Source organism: Phyllobates terribilis, unplaced genomic scaffold (genome assembly GCF_046119375.1).
Source record: "Phyllobates terribilis strain yellow unplaced genomic scaffold, ASM4611937v1 Scaffold_3__8_contigs__length_932513732, whole genome shotgun sequence".
In the NCBI taxonomy this organism is placed as follows: Eukaryota; Metazoa; Chordata; class Amphibia; order Anura; family Dendrobatidae; genus Phyllobates; species Phyllobates terribilis.
Genome location: NW_027362763.1, coordinates 160,538,204 through 160,553,575, shown reverse-complemented (window position 1 = coordinate 160,553,575; position 15,372 = coordinate 160,538,204). Strand labels below are relative to the sequence as shown.

At 43.4% G+C, this 15,372-nt stretch overlaps 1 protein-coding gene across 2 annotated transcripts in view; it reads left to right on the top strand.

Moving 5' to 3' along the window:
* Positions 1-15,372, top strand: part of SNTG2 (syntrophin gamma 2) — a 1,024,184-nt gene that overhangs the window by 779,976 nt on the left and 228,836 nt on the right. For both annotated transcript variants that reach the window (XM_073674230.1, XM_073674231.1), the window contains exon 13: positions 5,782-5,853. In XM_073674230.1, the coding sequence (XP_073530331.1) occupies positions 5,782-5,853 (72 nt within the window). The remainder of the gene's footprint in view (positions 1-5,781; positions 5,854-15,372) is intronic.

Here is a 15,372-nt window from a genome sequence, read left to right as displayed (position 1 = left end):
ATATTTGTGTCCAGTCAGGTACAGCAGGCAGGAACGGGCTGCCCCCAACCACCAGCTGCCTATTTGTACCTAGCCGGACACAACAATATAGGGAAGCCCTTTTTTTCTTAATTATTCCATGAATTTCATGAATTTAAATAAAAAAAACGTGGAGCTTCGCCCTATTTTTGTGTCCAGCCAGGTACAACTAGGCAGCTGGGGGCTGAAATCTGCAGCGCAGGGAGGCCCAAGCTTTCTGGGTCCCACCCGCTGCAAATTGCAGTCCGCAGCCGCCCCGGAAAATGGCGCGTTCATAGAAGCGCCATCTTCTGGCGCTGTACCCAACTCATCCAGGGCCCTGCTGCGGTGGCTCACTGGGTAATAAAGGGGTTAAGGCCAGCTTGGCATTATCAGCTGGCCCTAAGCCCGAAATTCATGGGGTCATGCCAATATTAGCCATGACCACCATGAATTTCTAGTAAAGTATTTAAAAAAAACACAAACACCCAGAAAAAAGTCCTTTAATTGAAATAAACACACAATTCTTTATTGTTCTAAATTAAACCATACTTACCATCACGCCCATTCCAGCTGAAGCCAACGATCTCCTGCAATAAAAGAAAAATAATAAAGCAACCTCATCCTTACCTTTCCATGGCTCCCACGACGGCTCCAGCTCTGCTACATCGAGATGACAGGCTGGACCGCAGCAGAACGCTGCCATCCAGCCTGTCATCCCGCAGACACTGAGAAGCGCAGGCATACTTCCACTCCTCAGTGTCTGGCTGTGACGGCATCCAGATGAGCCGACAATGAACTCGGCTCACCTCATGTACGTCACTGACAGCGTGGGAGAATTCTCCTGCACTCAGCGCTTCAGCGTGAGAATTTTCCCACGCTGTCAGTGACGTGCATGAGGTGAGGTCATGTCCAATGAACTCGGCGCACCTCATGCACGTCACTGACAGCGTGGGAAAATTCTCACGCTGAAGCGATGAGTGCAGGAGAATTTTCCCACGCTGTCAGTGACGTGCATGAGGTGAGCTGAGTTCATTGGACATGACCTCCGCTCATCTGGATGCCGTCACAGCGAGACACTGAGGAGCGCAAGCATGCCTGCGCTTCTCAGTGTCTGCGGGATGACAGGCTGGATGGCAGCGTTCTGCTGCGGTCCAGCCTGTCATCTCGATGTAGCAGAGCTGAAGCTGTCCTGGGAACCATGGAAAGGTAAGGATGAGGTTGCTTTATTATTTTACTTTTATTGCAGGAGATCGTTGGCTTCAGCTGGAATGGGCGTGACTGTAAGTATGGTTTAATTTAGAACAATAAAGAATTGTGTCTTTATTTCAATTAAAAGACTTTTTTTCTGGGTGTTTGTGTTTTTTTTAAATACTTTACTAGAAATTCATGGTGGTCATGTCTAATATTGGCGTGACCCCATGAATTTCGGGCTTAGGGCCAGCTGATAATGCCAAGCTGGCCTTAACCCCTTTATTACCCAGTGAGCCACCGCACCAGGGCCCTGGATGAGTTGGGTACAGCGCCAGAAGATGGCGCTTCTATGAACGCGCCATTTTCCGGGGCGGCTGCGGACTGCAATTTGCAGCGGGTGGGGCCCAGAAAGCTTGGGCCTCCCTGCGCTGCGGATTCCAGCCCCCAGCTGCCTTGTTGTACCTGGCTGGACACAAAAATAGGGCGAAGCCCCACGTATTTTTTTTTTTAATTATTTCATGAAATTCATGGAATAATTAAGAAAAAAAGGGCTTCCCTATATAGTTGTGTCCGGCTAGGTACAAATAGGCAGCTGGTGGTTGGGGGCAGCCCGTTCCTGCCTGCTGTACCTGACTGGACACAAATATAGGGCGAAGCCCCACATAATTTTTTTTTAATTATTTCATGAATTTCCTGAAATAATTAAAAAAAAATTGACGTGGGGCTTTGCACTATATTTGGGTCCAGCCAGGTACAGCAGGCAGGAACGGGCTGCCCCCAACCACCAGCTGCCTATTTGTACCTGGTTGGACACAACAATATAGGGAAGCCCTTTTTTCTTAATTATTCCATGAATTTCATGAAATAATTAAAAAAAAAAAAACGTGGAGCTTCTCCCTATTTTTGTGTCCAGCCAGGTACAACTTGGCAGCTGGGGGATGGAATCTGCAGCGCAGGGAGTCCCAAGCTTTCTGGGCCCCACCCGCTGTAAATTGCAGTCCGCAGCCGCCCCGGAAAATGGCGCGTTCATAGAAGCTGGATGCTGTACCTGGCTGGCATACAAAAATATGGCGAAGCCCACGTCAAAAGTTTTGGGAAAAATTAATTAAAAAATAAATAATAATTTAGGGACTGCATCTTTATTAACTCCTCAAATGTCATTTAGTGTTAAAATAATGGATTTATTTAAAAAAAAAATGGCGTGGGATCCCCCATAATTTTAGTCTCTAGCGGAGGTTAAGCAGACGGCTGGGGCAGATATTTGAAGCCTGGGAAGGGGGTAAAACCCACGGAGCTTCCCAGGCTACTAATATCAGCCCCCAGCTGAATACCTAGCCTTTACTAGCTATTAAAATGGGGGACCCCCCCAAAAAAAATGACGTGGGGTCCCCCCTATTTTAATAGCTAGCAAAGGCTAGGCAGACAGCTGGGGGCTGATATTAATAGCCCAGGAAGGGTGCCATGAATATTGGCCCCCTCCCAGGCTAGAAACACCAGTCGTCAGCCGCCCCAGAAATGGCGCATCCATAGGATGTGCCAACTCTGGCACTTAGCCTCGCTCTTCCACGCTGCCCTGGTGCGGTGGCAGGGGGTAATAGTGGTGGGGTTCATGTCAGCGCCAGCTGCCATGAAGCCCAGGTTAGTAATGATGGGCGTCTATAAGACACCCCCATTACTAACCTACAAAGTGTTAAAAAGAAAAAACACACTACACCCAGAAAAAAATAATTTATTTGAAATAAAACACACACTTTTATTTAATTCTTAGTTTACTAAAAATAAGAGTTACCTGTCCACGTTCCTGCGCTGATCTCCCATGCACAGCTGTCACATCTGGAGATGGTGACAGCTGTGCATGGCTGCTGTAAGCTCACGCTGCCGGGAGCACGTCCGCTCCCGGCAGCGGGAGCCACTGACTGAGGTCACCGGAGTGCATTCAGGCAGTGCAGCTCCGGAGACCTCCTTTACGGCACTGCTGTACCGTGGGAATTTCTCACGATACAGCAGGGCCGTAAAGGAGCTAACCGGAGCAGCGCTGCCTGAACTCCGGTGAACCCTTACGGCCCCGTCATTCTAGCGGCGGCAGCGGTTCAGAGCGGTCACATTCTATGTGGCTGCTCTGAACTGGAGATCTTCGTGGGACACTCGTGGACTGCTACGGAGGGGTAAGGATAAGGTTGTGGTTTATTATTTTATATTTTATTACAGGAGATCGATGGCTTCGGGGAATTAGGTGTCTAGGTGAGTATAGGTGTAGTTTTTTATTTTTTACTTTATTTTAGGTGGTGATCGGCGGGGACAGGTAATGTATGAACTAATTTCTTTTAGGTAACCACTGGCCACCAATGACATGTATTTAACATTTATTGGGGACACAGTAGGGCAATTTAAATAGCAGGATCAGGCTGATGGGAACTACTGCTCCCATCGAGCTGATCCTGCTGGCAGGAGTGGACGGGGGACAGACATAGGCCGATGGGAGTAGTAGTGTCACATCGGCCTATGTCTGCCTGCACGCACACACACCGCACACACCCGCACACATCGCACAGACACCGCGCACACCCGCACACACACCCCGCACACACACCCCGCACACACACTAATCATGACGGGTCTGGGAGGTGAGGCTGACCTGTGCGGCCGTGGGAAAGTTCATGTGAGTTCATGCAGTCAAGCATGAACTCACATGAACCCTCTGAGGGCAACGCGGCGACTTCAAATGAACAGCTGATCGGCATCACCTGATACCTCTGCTGTTCATTTGAAATAACCGGCGGGAAAGCGCAGCACAGAACGGGAAAGCCGGCGGTGAAGTCTTTTCACTGCCGGCTTCCCCGCCCGGGTCCTTCACTCCCCGCTCCTTGGAGCTGCGCTCCCCGCCCGGTCCTAACTTACGATCGGGATGGGAGGTGGCGAGGGGAGCGGAGGATCGGGGTGGCAGGCTGCGGGGAAGCAGTATGGGGCTGTGTGATTGTTTAAAAGCCGGCGGCTTTATACCGCCCGCCGGCTTTTAAACAATCAGGAGAATTCTCCCCCGCTGGGATGGCATTCTGATGACAGGCTGGATCGCGCTGCCATCCAACTTGTCATCCTTCACAGACACTGCAGAGCGCAGGCATTATGGGAACTTCCGATTCCGGTATCCGATATTGTAAAAGTATCGGAATTAAGTATCGGAATTCCGATACCGCGAATATCGGCCGATACCCGATATTACAGTATCGGAATGCTCAACACTAGTCATGTCCCCTATGTTCTTGGAATCTTGAGTATTATTGGTCAGACACCTTAATGTTTAGATTATGATGGTCTGTTCGATCTGCCATCAGATTATACAGTAAAAAAAACCTTTATAAAGTAACAATTTTTTTTATTCAATTATGCTCCATGCATTGTAAAGTTATATATTTTTCTAATATACTTCATTGCCTAATTTTTCTTTCTTTTCACCCAAAATATTATGCTACATTGTTGATTCAATGCCCACCCTATGCTTCTTTAGAAGCTGTTTTTAACCACTGTTTGGCAAGATCCATACACTATGTTCAAGCAATCAGACCACGGGAAATTCCCTGTCTGAGTATTGGGAGGGGAAACATAGGGGCACAGGCAGGAGAATTTCTATACACAATTTGTTTGAATATAGTTTATGAATCTTTGCTGAGCAACAGCTAAAAGGAGCTTCTAAAGAAGCATGTACTAGGAGAGGAAACAGTGCTGTAGAATGGTTTTTAGACGAGAAGGAAGAAAAATAAGGTAATGAAGTTTGGTTACTTTTTAAATAATTGTTTATAGGCTCAACATTTTTCATTTTGCACTGTGAACCCATGCAGGAAATATTAACATTTTGGGAATTGCCCTTACAGTTGAAGTTTAGAGGTAATTACCATACTTAGAGGTCATTTCGAGAACAGAAAAACAGGTGGAGGGTAATAGGAGACCAGCTGGATATTTAACCGTAGAGGATTCTTGCATAAGATTCTGGTTCTTGTGATATCCTTTCATACGCATACGGGAAAAAAGGCAGAAATTAATAATGTTGGATCATAAATTTATATTTACTGCTTTGTTAGAAAGTAATTTCGCTGTTTATTGCTATCAACAAAAGGCATCTCCATCTGCTACAAGACAGTGATTACATCCAAGAGAGCTCTACCATAGTGGCTATGATATACACTAAATTACTGTAAGGTTTTGGCTTCACTTTGAATTTATGTATCATTCTGAAACATCAATTTAAAATATGCGACATACAAAAAAATATATTTCAATAGCTTTTTGTCATATTGGTAAAATATATTTCTTTATATATATATATATATATATATTATAGTGAATTCCACCAAATTATTAAATAGTCAAAAATATAGAAAAAAATTTGCGTTTGGAAATATTATTTACAAAGGTGTAGACCCTCCATGATAAAGTATGAAACAAATGGTGAAAATAAAATTTTTAGGATTTTTTTTTCAGTTATGTACTAGTAATAACACCTTAATTAAAAAATGTTCTGCATTTCTGAATATTGATTTAGCAAATTCCATTTTAAGTTTGTTGCAGGATAATTTTTCTTGTCTTTACTTTCAGGTTAGCACACTTGACTGGGCACGAGCAGAAAAAATGTATAACCTCTGTGAGGTTCTTTTTAAAGTTAGCAAGGTAGGTGTCCTTACATATAATCTAAAGGTATGTCTATCTGTTAGTTTAAATTCATATATTTATTAAACTGTTAATCAAAATAAACTGAATTTTTTATTTAAAGGCTATGTATATATTTACACTTATTTTTTTCACTCATCCTTTTTGTGGTTCCTGAATGCAAATTTAATCAAATTTCTAAATAATATACAGTGTGGTGAGGGGAGAAAGCATGTACAAGCTCAGGGAGGACAGAGAAAACAGACTATAGGGAAAGGAGGAAAAGACATGGAGAAAAAAAGTAAAGGGATAGAAGCTTGGTTCTTGAATCAATTGATGAAGAATGCAGCACACAGGATGCAGCACACAGCTCACATCCAGACTATCTTACTGGGAGGGACACTCCCACAAGTGGAAAAAAATGAAACTTGGATATCCATGACCTGAAAATAAATGAAGGAATAAAGATTGCAAACTGCGAATGTGTTCAATTTTATTAACTATGTAAAAAAAATATTCAAACATATGTAAAATAGAGTTTATAAATATATATATATATATATATATATATATATATATATATATATATATATATATATATATAAATATATATCCATGCAAAAATGGATGCAGCACAGAGTAGAATAAAGTGATAAGGTTTAATAACCCATATGGCCATATGGGCTATTAAACCTTATCACTTTATTCTACTCTGTGTGCTGCCTCCATTTTTGCATGGATATCTAAAGGACTGGTATGTACCTGGGGGGCTTTTTTTGCACCAAAAACATAATTTTTGTGCTGTTTCCTATTTTTTTTATATATATATATAGGTTTACTTTAAAGCGTTATCTTGATCTAATACATTTTTGACCCTGGATAGGCATTAAATGTTAAAATACAGGGTGGGCCATTTATATGGATACACCTAAATTAAATGGGAATGGTTGGTGATATTAACTTCCTGTTTGTGGCACATTAGTATATGGGAGGGGGAAAACTTTTCCAGATGGTTGGTGACCATGTTGGGCATTTTGAAGTCGGCCATTTTGGATCCAACTTTATTTTTTTCAATGGGAAGAGAGTCATGTGACACAGCAAACTTATTGAGAATTTCATAAGAAAAACAATGGTGTGCTTGGTTTTAACGTAACTTTATTCTTTCGTGAGTTTTTTACAAGTTTATGACCACTTATAAAATGTGTTCAAAGTGCTGCTCATTGTGTTGGATTGTCAATGCAACCCTCTTCTCCCACTCTTGACACACTGATAGCATCACCGCAGAACAAATGCTAGCACAGGCTTCCAGTATCCATTGTTTCAGATGCTGCACATCTCGTATCTTGATGGTATGGTGTGGTATATGGAGTACAAAGATAGTGGGGCCATTCTTCATCAATGGAAACCTCAATGCCACTGGATATCTGAAATTGCTACATGATGATGTGTTGCCCTCTTTATGCACTGAAGATGGCACGTTACCTGAGTTTTTGCAACAAGATGGTGCACCACCACATTATTGGTGTCAGGTCCGAACATTTCTACATGAGCAGTTTCCCGGAAAGTGGATTGGTCATCGTGGTACAGTTGAATGGCCACCAAGGTCTCCTCATCTGACCCCCTTAGACTTTAATCTTTGGGGTAATCTGAAGGCAATTATCTATGCTGTGATGATACGAGATGTGCAGCATCTGAAACAATGGATACTGGAAGCCTGTGCTAGCATTTCTTCTTCGGTGTTGCTATCAGTGTGTCAAGAGTGGGAGAAGAGGGTTGCATTGACAATCCAACACAATGGGCAGCACTTTGAACACATTTTATAAGTGGTCAAAACTTGTAAAAATCTCATGAAAGAATAAAGTTACGTTAAAAAAAGCACACCATTGTTTTTCTTATGAAACTCTCAATATGTTTGATGTGTCACATGACCCTCTTCCCATTGAAAAAAATAAAGTTGAATACAAAATGGCCGACTTCAAAATGGCCACCATGGTCACCACCCATCTGGAAAAGTTTTCCCCCTCCCATATACTAATGTGCCACAAACAGGAAGTTGATATCACCAACCATTCCCATTTAATTTAGGTGTATCCATATAAATGGCCCACCCTGTATGTGGGGAATTCAACTGCTAACACACCTGGTATCTGGTAAGAAGGAATTTGAATGGAATACCCTTTAAAGATGTATTTTTCAAAAATGTGAGTAACTCTACTGATCATGAGAGTAATGCAAATTGCTCCTTTAATTCTTAGAATTGAATTTTGCCCATTTATTGCTTTCCTAGTTTTACGTTAATGGCTTTCCTAAAAACTATTTAGCTGATCACATGGACTCCCATGAAAGTTTGGTACTCCAGAAGGACAAATGCTTAGTGTAGCCAATCTCTGCTCTTGCTATTAATGTTATGCCTGAAATTCATCTTTCATCTTAGGCTACCTTCCTATAATGAGCTTTTGATGAGTTTTTGATGTTGCAGATTTTCTGCAGCATTTCTTCACTAATTAAGTAAATTACATAACGTTTTTTTTAATTGTATTTTTGAGTGTGTCTTATTTTTATTGTGTTTTTTTACATAGTTTTTTTGTTTTTGTTTTTTGGTGTCATGTTTTTAATGATGCTGCTTTGTTTTTTATACTTCCTGGTATTTGACTTTGACAAAACTGTATTGATACAGTCATATGTGGATTAAATGTGCTTTTTTCCGGTGTCAAAACACACTAAAAACGTATGTGCGTTTTTCTATCTGCGGACTTTCTGCCGCTAATACAGGGATAATATATAATCTGATAATCTCTATGTATCTGCAAGAGAAATTGATGTGTTGTGGATTTGAAACAAGCTCTGCAGGTCAGTTTACACTGTGTAAAAAAGGACAGTGGGCAGGAGATTTCTACAAATCCCAATGCCCCTTGCAAGAGACGTAGAGGTCAGAGAGCCTCCTAAAAACAATGCTCCCATTATTAGGAAGTGGGTCTCCCATAGTGTTTGTCTATGCAGTGAAACAACCGTTGCTAAAAATTTGGAGGAACTCCAATGCCCCTTACAAGAGACGTAGAGGTCAGAGAGCCTCCTAAAAACAATCTTCCCATTATTAGGAAGTGGGTCTCCCATGGTGTTTGCCTATGCAGTAAAGCAATGGCTGCCAAAAATTTGGAGGAACCCCAATGCCCCTTGCAAGAGACGTAGATATGTTAATATGGCACATATGGTGGTGATATGGTGGTGGAGGATGAGGATGGGGAGAAGGAGGAGGACAAGAGCAAATAGACAAAATCAGAAAGCGTATACCCATGTCTGGGTGTGACGAGAGAGGTGCATGGGAATAGAGTTAGACTTCCCAAAAAAAGACACTGTATTTCAGTTTATGTTACGCTGCTATCATTCGGTGGTGTTCAGAAGTCTGGCCCAATCCATCTCTTGTTCATTTTTATAAGAGTCAGCCTGTCAGCATTTACAGATACCCAATAATTATAAGGCTCAGAGGAATCACGGAGGATGTTGGTACGGTTGGCAAGATACTCCCTCACCATCTTCCGAAACTTTGCACTCCTTCTGAGAGTACCCCCCGCCTCAGGGCCTGTGCGATGGGAGGGTCTGAGAAAACTGTCCCAGAACTTTGACAGTGTTCCCCTTCCTCTGCTGGATTGCATTTGTGGCTCCCTTGCCTGCACTTATCGGTTGTCCAACGAACTGTGACGTCTGCCGCCAGCATTTCAGATGGGAATTTTTTCACTAATTCCGCTAAAAGGGCCTTCTCGTACTGCCCCATTTTATTAGGCCTGTCCTGCAAAGGAATAAGAGACATAAAGTTCTCCCTGTAGCGTGGGTCTAGAAGCATTAACAACCAGTAAAGACTGTCAACCAAAATTTGGACAACGCGAGAGTCACGGGAAAGGCAGCGTAACATAAACTCAGCCTTGTGTGCCAGACTGCAAAGAGGTAAGACTTCCTTGTCCTCACCAAGAGGACGATTGACCATGCTCTACTCCTCATCCTCCTCCTCTTTCTCCTCCTCCCTTTTCTCAGGCCATCCACGCTGAACAGACGGTATGGCAGTTGTGCAGGTAGTACCATCTATAGTGCATGAAACTAGCTCATGTCCTCCTCCTCCTCCTCTTCCTCATTGTCACCCAATCCACATTGGGATGATATGAGGCTAGTCTGTGTGTAATCACCCTGTATGGTTTCGTGCTCCATCTCATCGTGCTCCGCCTGCAATGCATCCTCTTTGATTATGAGCAGAGAGCATTTCAGAAGACAGAGAATCGGGATGGTGACGCTAATTATGGCGTTATCGCCGCTCACCATCTTGATGGAGTCCTCAAACTTTTGGAGTATGGTATATATGTCTGACATCCATGTCCACTCCTGAGGTCTTAAGTGTGGAGTCTGAACTGAATACCGACGGCCTTGTTGATGCTCAACAACTGCCCCCTTCAGCTCACAAATCCTTCCCAACATTTGCAGTGTAGAGTTCCAGTGCATGGTGACATCACACCAGTCTGTGAGCCGGAAGCTGCAAACGCTGCTGAAACACGGCAAGGGCGGCAGAAACTGTAGGTGACTTCCTAAAATGGGCACACAGGTGGCGTACTTTAACATGCAGATCCAGCAGCTCCGGGTAGGATTTGAGAAACCGCTGAACCATGAGGTTAAGCACATGGGCCATGCATGGTATGTGTGTAAGCTCACCTCACCTCAGAGCCGCCACCAGGTTACGGCCATTGTCATACACGACCATGCCTGGCAGTAGGTTCAGCGGAGTCAGCCACAGATCTGCCTTCTCTTTCAGAGCTGTCCACAACTCTTTAGCGTTGTCTGATTTGTCACCTATGCATATTAGCTTCAGCACAGTCTGTTGCCGCTTGGCCGAGGCAGTGCTGCAGTGCTTCCAGCTTGAGACTGATGTGGTCATTTCGGAGATGGATGCTGAAGAGGAGGAGGAGATGTAAGAGCTGTAGAATATGAGGGAAACCCTGATTGACCGAGGGCCTGCAATTCTCGGGGTCGGGAGGACGTGTTCTGTTCCATGGTCCGACTGGGTCCCATCCTCCATATGTTAACCCAGTGTGCCGTCAGCGAGATGTACCGTCCCTGCCCATAAGCACTGGTCCACCTGTCCATGGTTAGGTGGACTTTCTCAGTAACTGCATTGTTGAGGGCACAGCTAATGTTGTGGGACACATGCTTGTGTAATGCGGGGACGGCACACCAAGAGAAATAGTGGCGGTGGAGGACCGAGTACTGAGGGATGGTCGCCACCATCAGGTTGCGGAAAGCTTTCGTCTCCACTAGCCTAAAAGGCAATATTTCGAGTGCAAGCATTCGCGAAATGTGTGAATTTAGTAGTATGGCCAGTGGGGTGTTAGCTACGTATTTGCGCTAGCGTTCCAAGCACTGGGGTAGGGACAACTGAATGCTGCGCTGTGACAAAGACGTGAACGTGCTTGCTGATGGTGCTAGTTGAGAGTGTTTAACGACAGGTGCAGGGCATCTTGGCATGTGCCATGGACAGGGGATTGGCTTGCGCGCACAACAGCAGGAGAAGCAGTGGTGTCACCCACCCGCAAACACTTTTGTTGAACCCTGGGGTTCGGCCCACTTAATCGGGAGTTTTGCTGCCATGTGCCTGATCATTCTGGTGTTGGTCAGGCTGGTAGTTTTGTTACCCCTACTGATGCTGGCCTGGCAGGCGATGCAAACGGCCTTTTTGGGGTTATTGGCAGAGTCTTTAAAAAACAACCAGACTCGGGAAGACCTAACAGTTGTAATGGCAACTTCCATCGTGTTGATGTTACTGGGAACGGTTGCCTGGCTTCTGTCTGCGGCCACCACACTGCTTGTTCTTGCCTGTTGTGGTGCTATGCCTCCCTCCCCCTGTGTGCTGCTGTCCTCGCTCTGTATGGTTGGGTGTCGATGAAGTCACTGACAGGTTGGGTCAGTGACTTCATCGTCCATCACCTCATCTTCCACTTCCACACCCTGGTCCTAATCCTGACTTTCTGGCAATTGTGTCTCATCATCATCATCCACCTCTTGTGACAGTTTCCCACCGTCACCTCCATGTGACCGTGTTCAAATATATGAGCATCGCTACATGCGATCTCCTCTTGCCCCGTTTCAAGTAAACCAGGTGAGAGGCCCGAATCTGTAAGTGGAAAAGTGAACAGCTCTTAGGAGTGTCCAAGTGTGGGATCAGTTGTCTCTGGGCACTCCTCATGGTGGGAGGAAGGAGGATCAGGGTGAGGAATATGCATTCCAGACTCACGGCTGGAGCCTCTTGTGATGTATTATACACTGCAGTCTACCACATACACTGCCTGTTTGCCTAGCTCTGATATATATATATATATATATATATATATATATATATATATATATATATATATATGTATATATACACACTGTGTTCCAAATTATTATGCAAATAATATTTTCTCAGATTTTCCCAAATTACCTATATGAATTGCAGTCATTGTAATTTTCCAGTCAAATAACTATTAGAGTACAATTGAAAGGTTTTTGTACAAACTGCCAATGATAACAGCATATTTTTAAAAAAATAAAAAACTCAAACTGCACTCAAAATGCATGTTCCAAATTATTATGCACAGCAGAGTTTTCAACCTTTTCATTTTAATAAAGAACAAAAAAATGGTCATTTTTGAAATTATAAGCATTAGCAGGTTATTACAAACTGAAATCAAACAGTTTTCAACTCAAAACTTTATTCTAGGTGATGTTACATTTGCACATAGGACCCCTTGTTCAAAAGGAGCTTCTGAACTCTCTCATCCATTGAATTTGTCAGGTTTTGGATGGTTTCTGCTTTAACTGTTTTGCATGAGGACAGAATACCCTCCCAGAGCTGTTGCTTAGATGTGAACTGCCTCCCGCCATCATAGACACTCCTTTTGATGATGCTCCAGAGGTTCTCAATGGGGTTGAGGTCAGGGGAGCATGGGTGCCACACCATAAGTTTGTTCCCTTTTATGCCCATAGCAGCCAGAGATGTAGATGTGTTATGTGCAGCATGAGACGGGGCATTATCATGCATGAAATGTTCTCGATGATCCAGATGGATGGAGTGGAGGATGGCTGGCTGATGGACACCCCATGCAAACACGGCTACGGCGCTAAAAAGGAGGAGGTGGAGTAATGTTTTGGGCTGGAATCATGGGGAGAGAGATTGTCAGCCCTTTTAGGATCCCTGAAGGGGTAAAGATGAACTCCATAATGTATGTTGAGTTTCTCAAACAGCACTTCCTTCCACGGTTCAAGAAGAAGAACCGTGCATTCCGCATCAAGATAATTTTCATGCATGATAATGCCCCGTCTCATGCTGCACATAACACATCTGCATCTCTGACTGCTATGGGCATAAAAGGGGACAAACTTATGGTGTGGCACCCATGCTCCCCTGACCTCAACCCCATTGAGAACATCTGGAGCACCATCAAAATGAGTGTCTATGATGGCGGGAGGCAGTTCACATCTAAGCAACAGCTCTGGGAGGGTCTTCTGTCCTCATGCAAAACAATTGAAGCAGAAACCATCCAAAACCTGACAAATTCAATGGACGAGAGAGTTGAGAAGCTCCTTTCGAACAAGCGGTCCTATGTGCAAATGTAACATCACCTAGAATAAAGTTTTGAGTTGAAAACTGTTTGATTTCAGTTTGTAATAACCTGCTAATGCTTATAATTTCAAAAATGACCATTTTTTTGTTCTTTATTAAAATGAAAAGGTTGAAAACTCTGCTGTGCATAATAATTTGGAACATGCATTTTGAGTGCAGTTTGAGTTTTTTATTTTTTTAAAAATATACTGTTATCATTGGCAGTTTGTACAAAAACCTTTCAATTGTACTCTAATAGTTATTTGACTGGAAAATTACAATGACTGCAATTCATATAGGTAATTTGGGAAAATCTGAGGAAATATTATTTGCATAATAATTTGGAACTCAGTGTATATATATATATATTTATATATATGCAGTACAGACCAAAAGTTTGGACACACCTCATTTAAAGATTTTTCTGTATTTTCATGACTATGAAAATTGTACGTTCACACTGAAGGCATCAGAACTATGAATTAACACATGTGGAATTATATACTTAACAAAAAAGTGTGAAACAACTGAAAATATGTCTTATATTCTAGGTTCTTCAAAGTAGCCACCTTTTGCTTTGATGACTGCTTTGCGCAGTCTTGGCATTCTTTTGATGAGCTTCAAGAGGTAGTCACCGGAAATGGTTTTCACTTCACAGGTGTGCCCTGTCAGGTTTAATAAGTGGGATTTCTTGCCTTATAAATGGGGTTGGAACCATCAGTTGTGTTGTGCAGAAATCTGGTGGATACACAGCTGATAGTCCTACTGAATAGACTGTTAGAATTTGTATTATGGCAAGAAAAAAGCAGCTAAGTAAAGAAAAACGAGTGGCCATCATTACTTTAAGAAATGAAGGTCAGTCAGTGCAAAAAATTGGGAAAACTTTGAAAGTGTCCCCAAGTGCAGTTGCAAAAGCTATCAAGCACTACAAAGAAACTGGCTCACATGAGGACCGCCCCAGAAAGGAAAGACCAAGAGCCACCTCTGCTTTTGAGGACAAGTTTCTCCGAGTCACCAGCCTCAGAAATCGCAGGTTAACAGCAGCTCAGATTAGAGACCAGGTCAATGCCACACAGAGTTCTAGCAGCAGACACATCTCTTCAACAACTGTTAAGAGGAGACTTTGTGCAGCAGGCCTTCATGGTAAAATAGCTGCTAGGAAACCACTGCTAAGGACAGGCCACAAGCAGAAGAGACTTGTTTGGGCTAAAGAACACAAGGAATGGATATTAGACCAGTGGAAATCTGTGCTTAGGTCTGATGAGTCCAAATTTGAGATCTTTGGTTCCAACCACCGTGTCTTTGTGCGAGGCATAAAAGGTGAAGGATGGACTCTACATGCCTGGTTCCCTCCGTGAAGCATGGAGGAGGAGGTGTGATGGTGCTTTGCTGGTGACACTGTTGGGGATTTATTCAAAATTGAAGGCATACTGAACCAGCATGGCTACCACAGCATCTTGCAGCAGCATGCTATTCCATCCGGTTTGCGTTTAGTTGGACCACCATTTATTTTTCAACAGAACAATGACCCCAAACACACACACCTCTAGGCTGTGTAAGGGCTATTTGACCAAGAAGGAGAGTGATGGGGTGCCAGGCCAGATGACCTGGCCTCCACAGTCACCAGACCTGAACCCAATTGAGATGGTTTGGGGTGAGCTGGACTGCAGAGTGAAGGCAAAAGGGCCAACAAGTGCTAAGCATCTCTGGGAACTCCTTCAAGATTGTTGGAAGACCATTTCCGGTGACTACCTCTTGAAGCTCATCAAGAGAATGCCAAGAGTGTGCAAAGCAGTCATCAAAGCAAAAGGTGGCTAATTTGAAGAACCTAGAATATAAGACATATTTTCAGTTGTTTCACACTTTTTTGTTAAGTGTATAATTCCACATGTGTTAGTTCATAGTTTTGATGCCTTCAG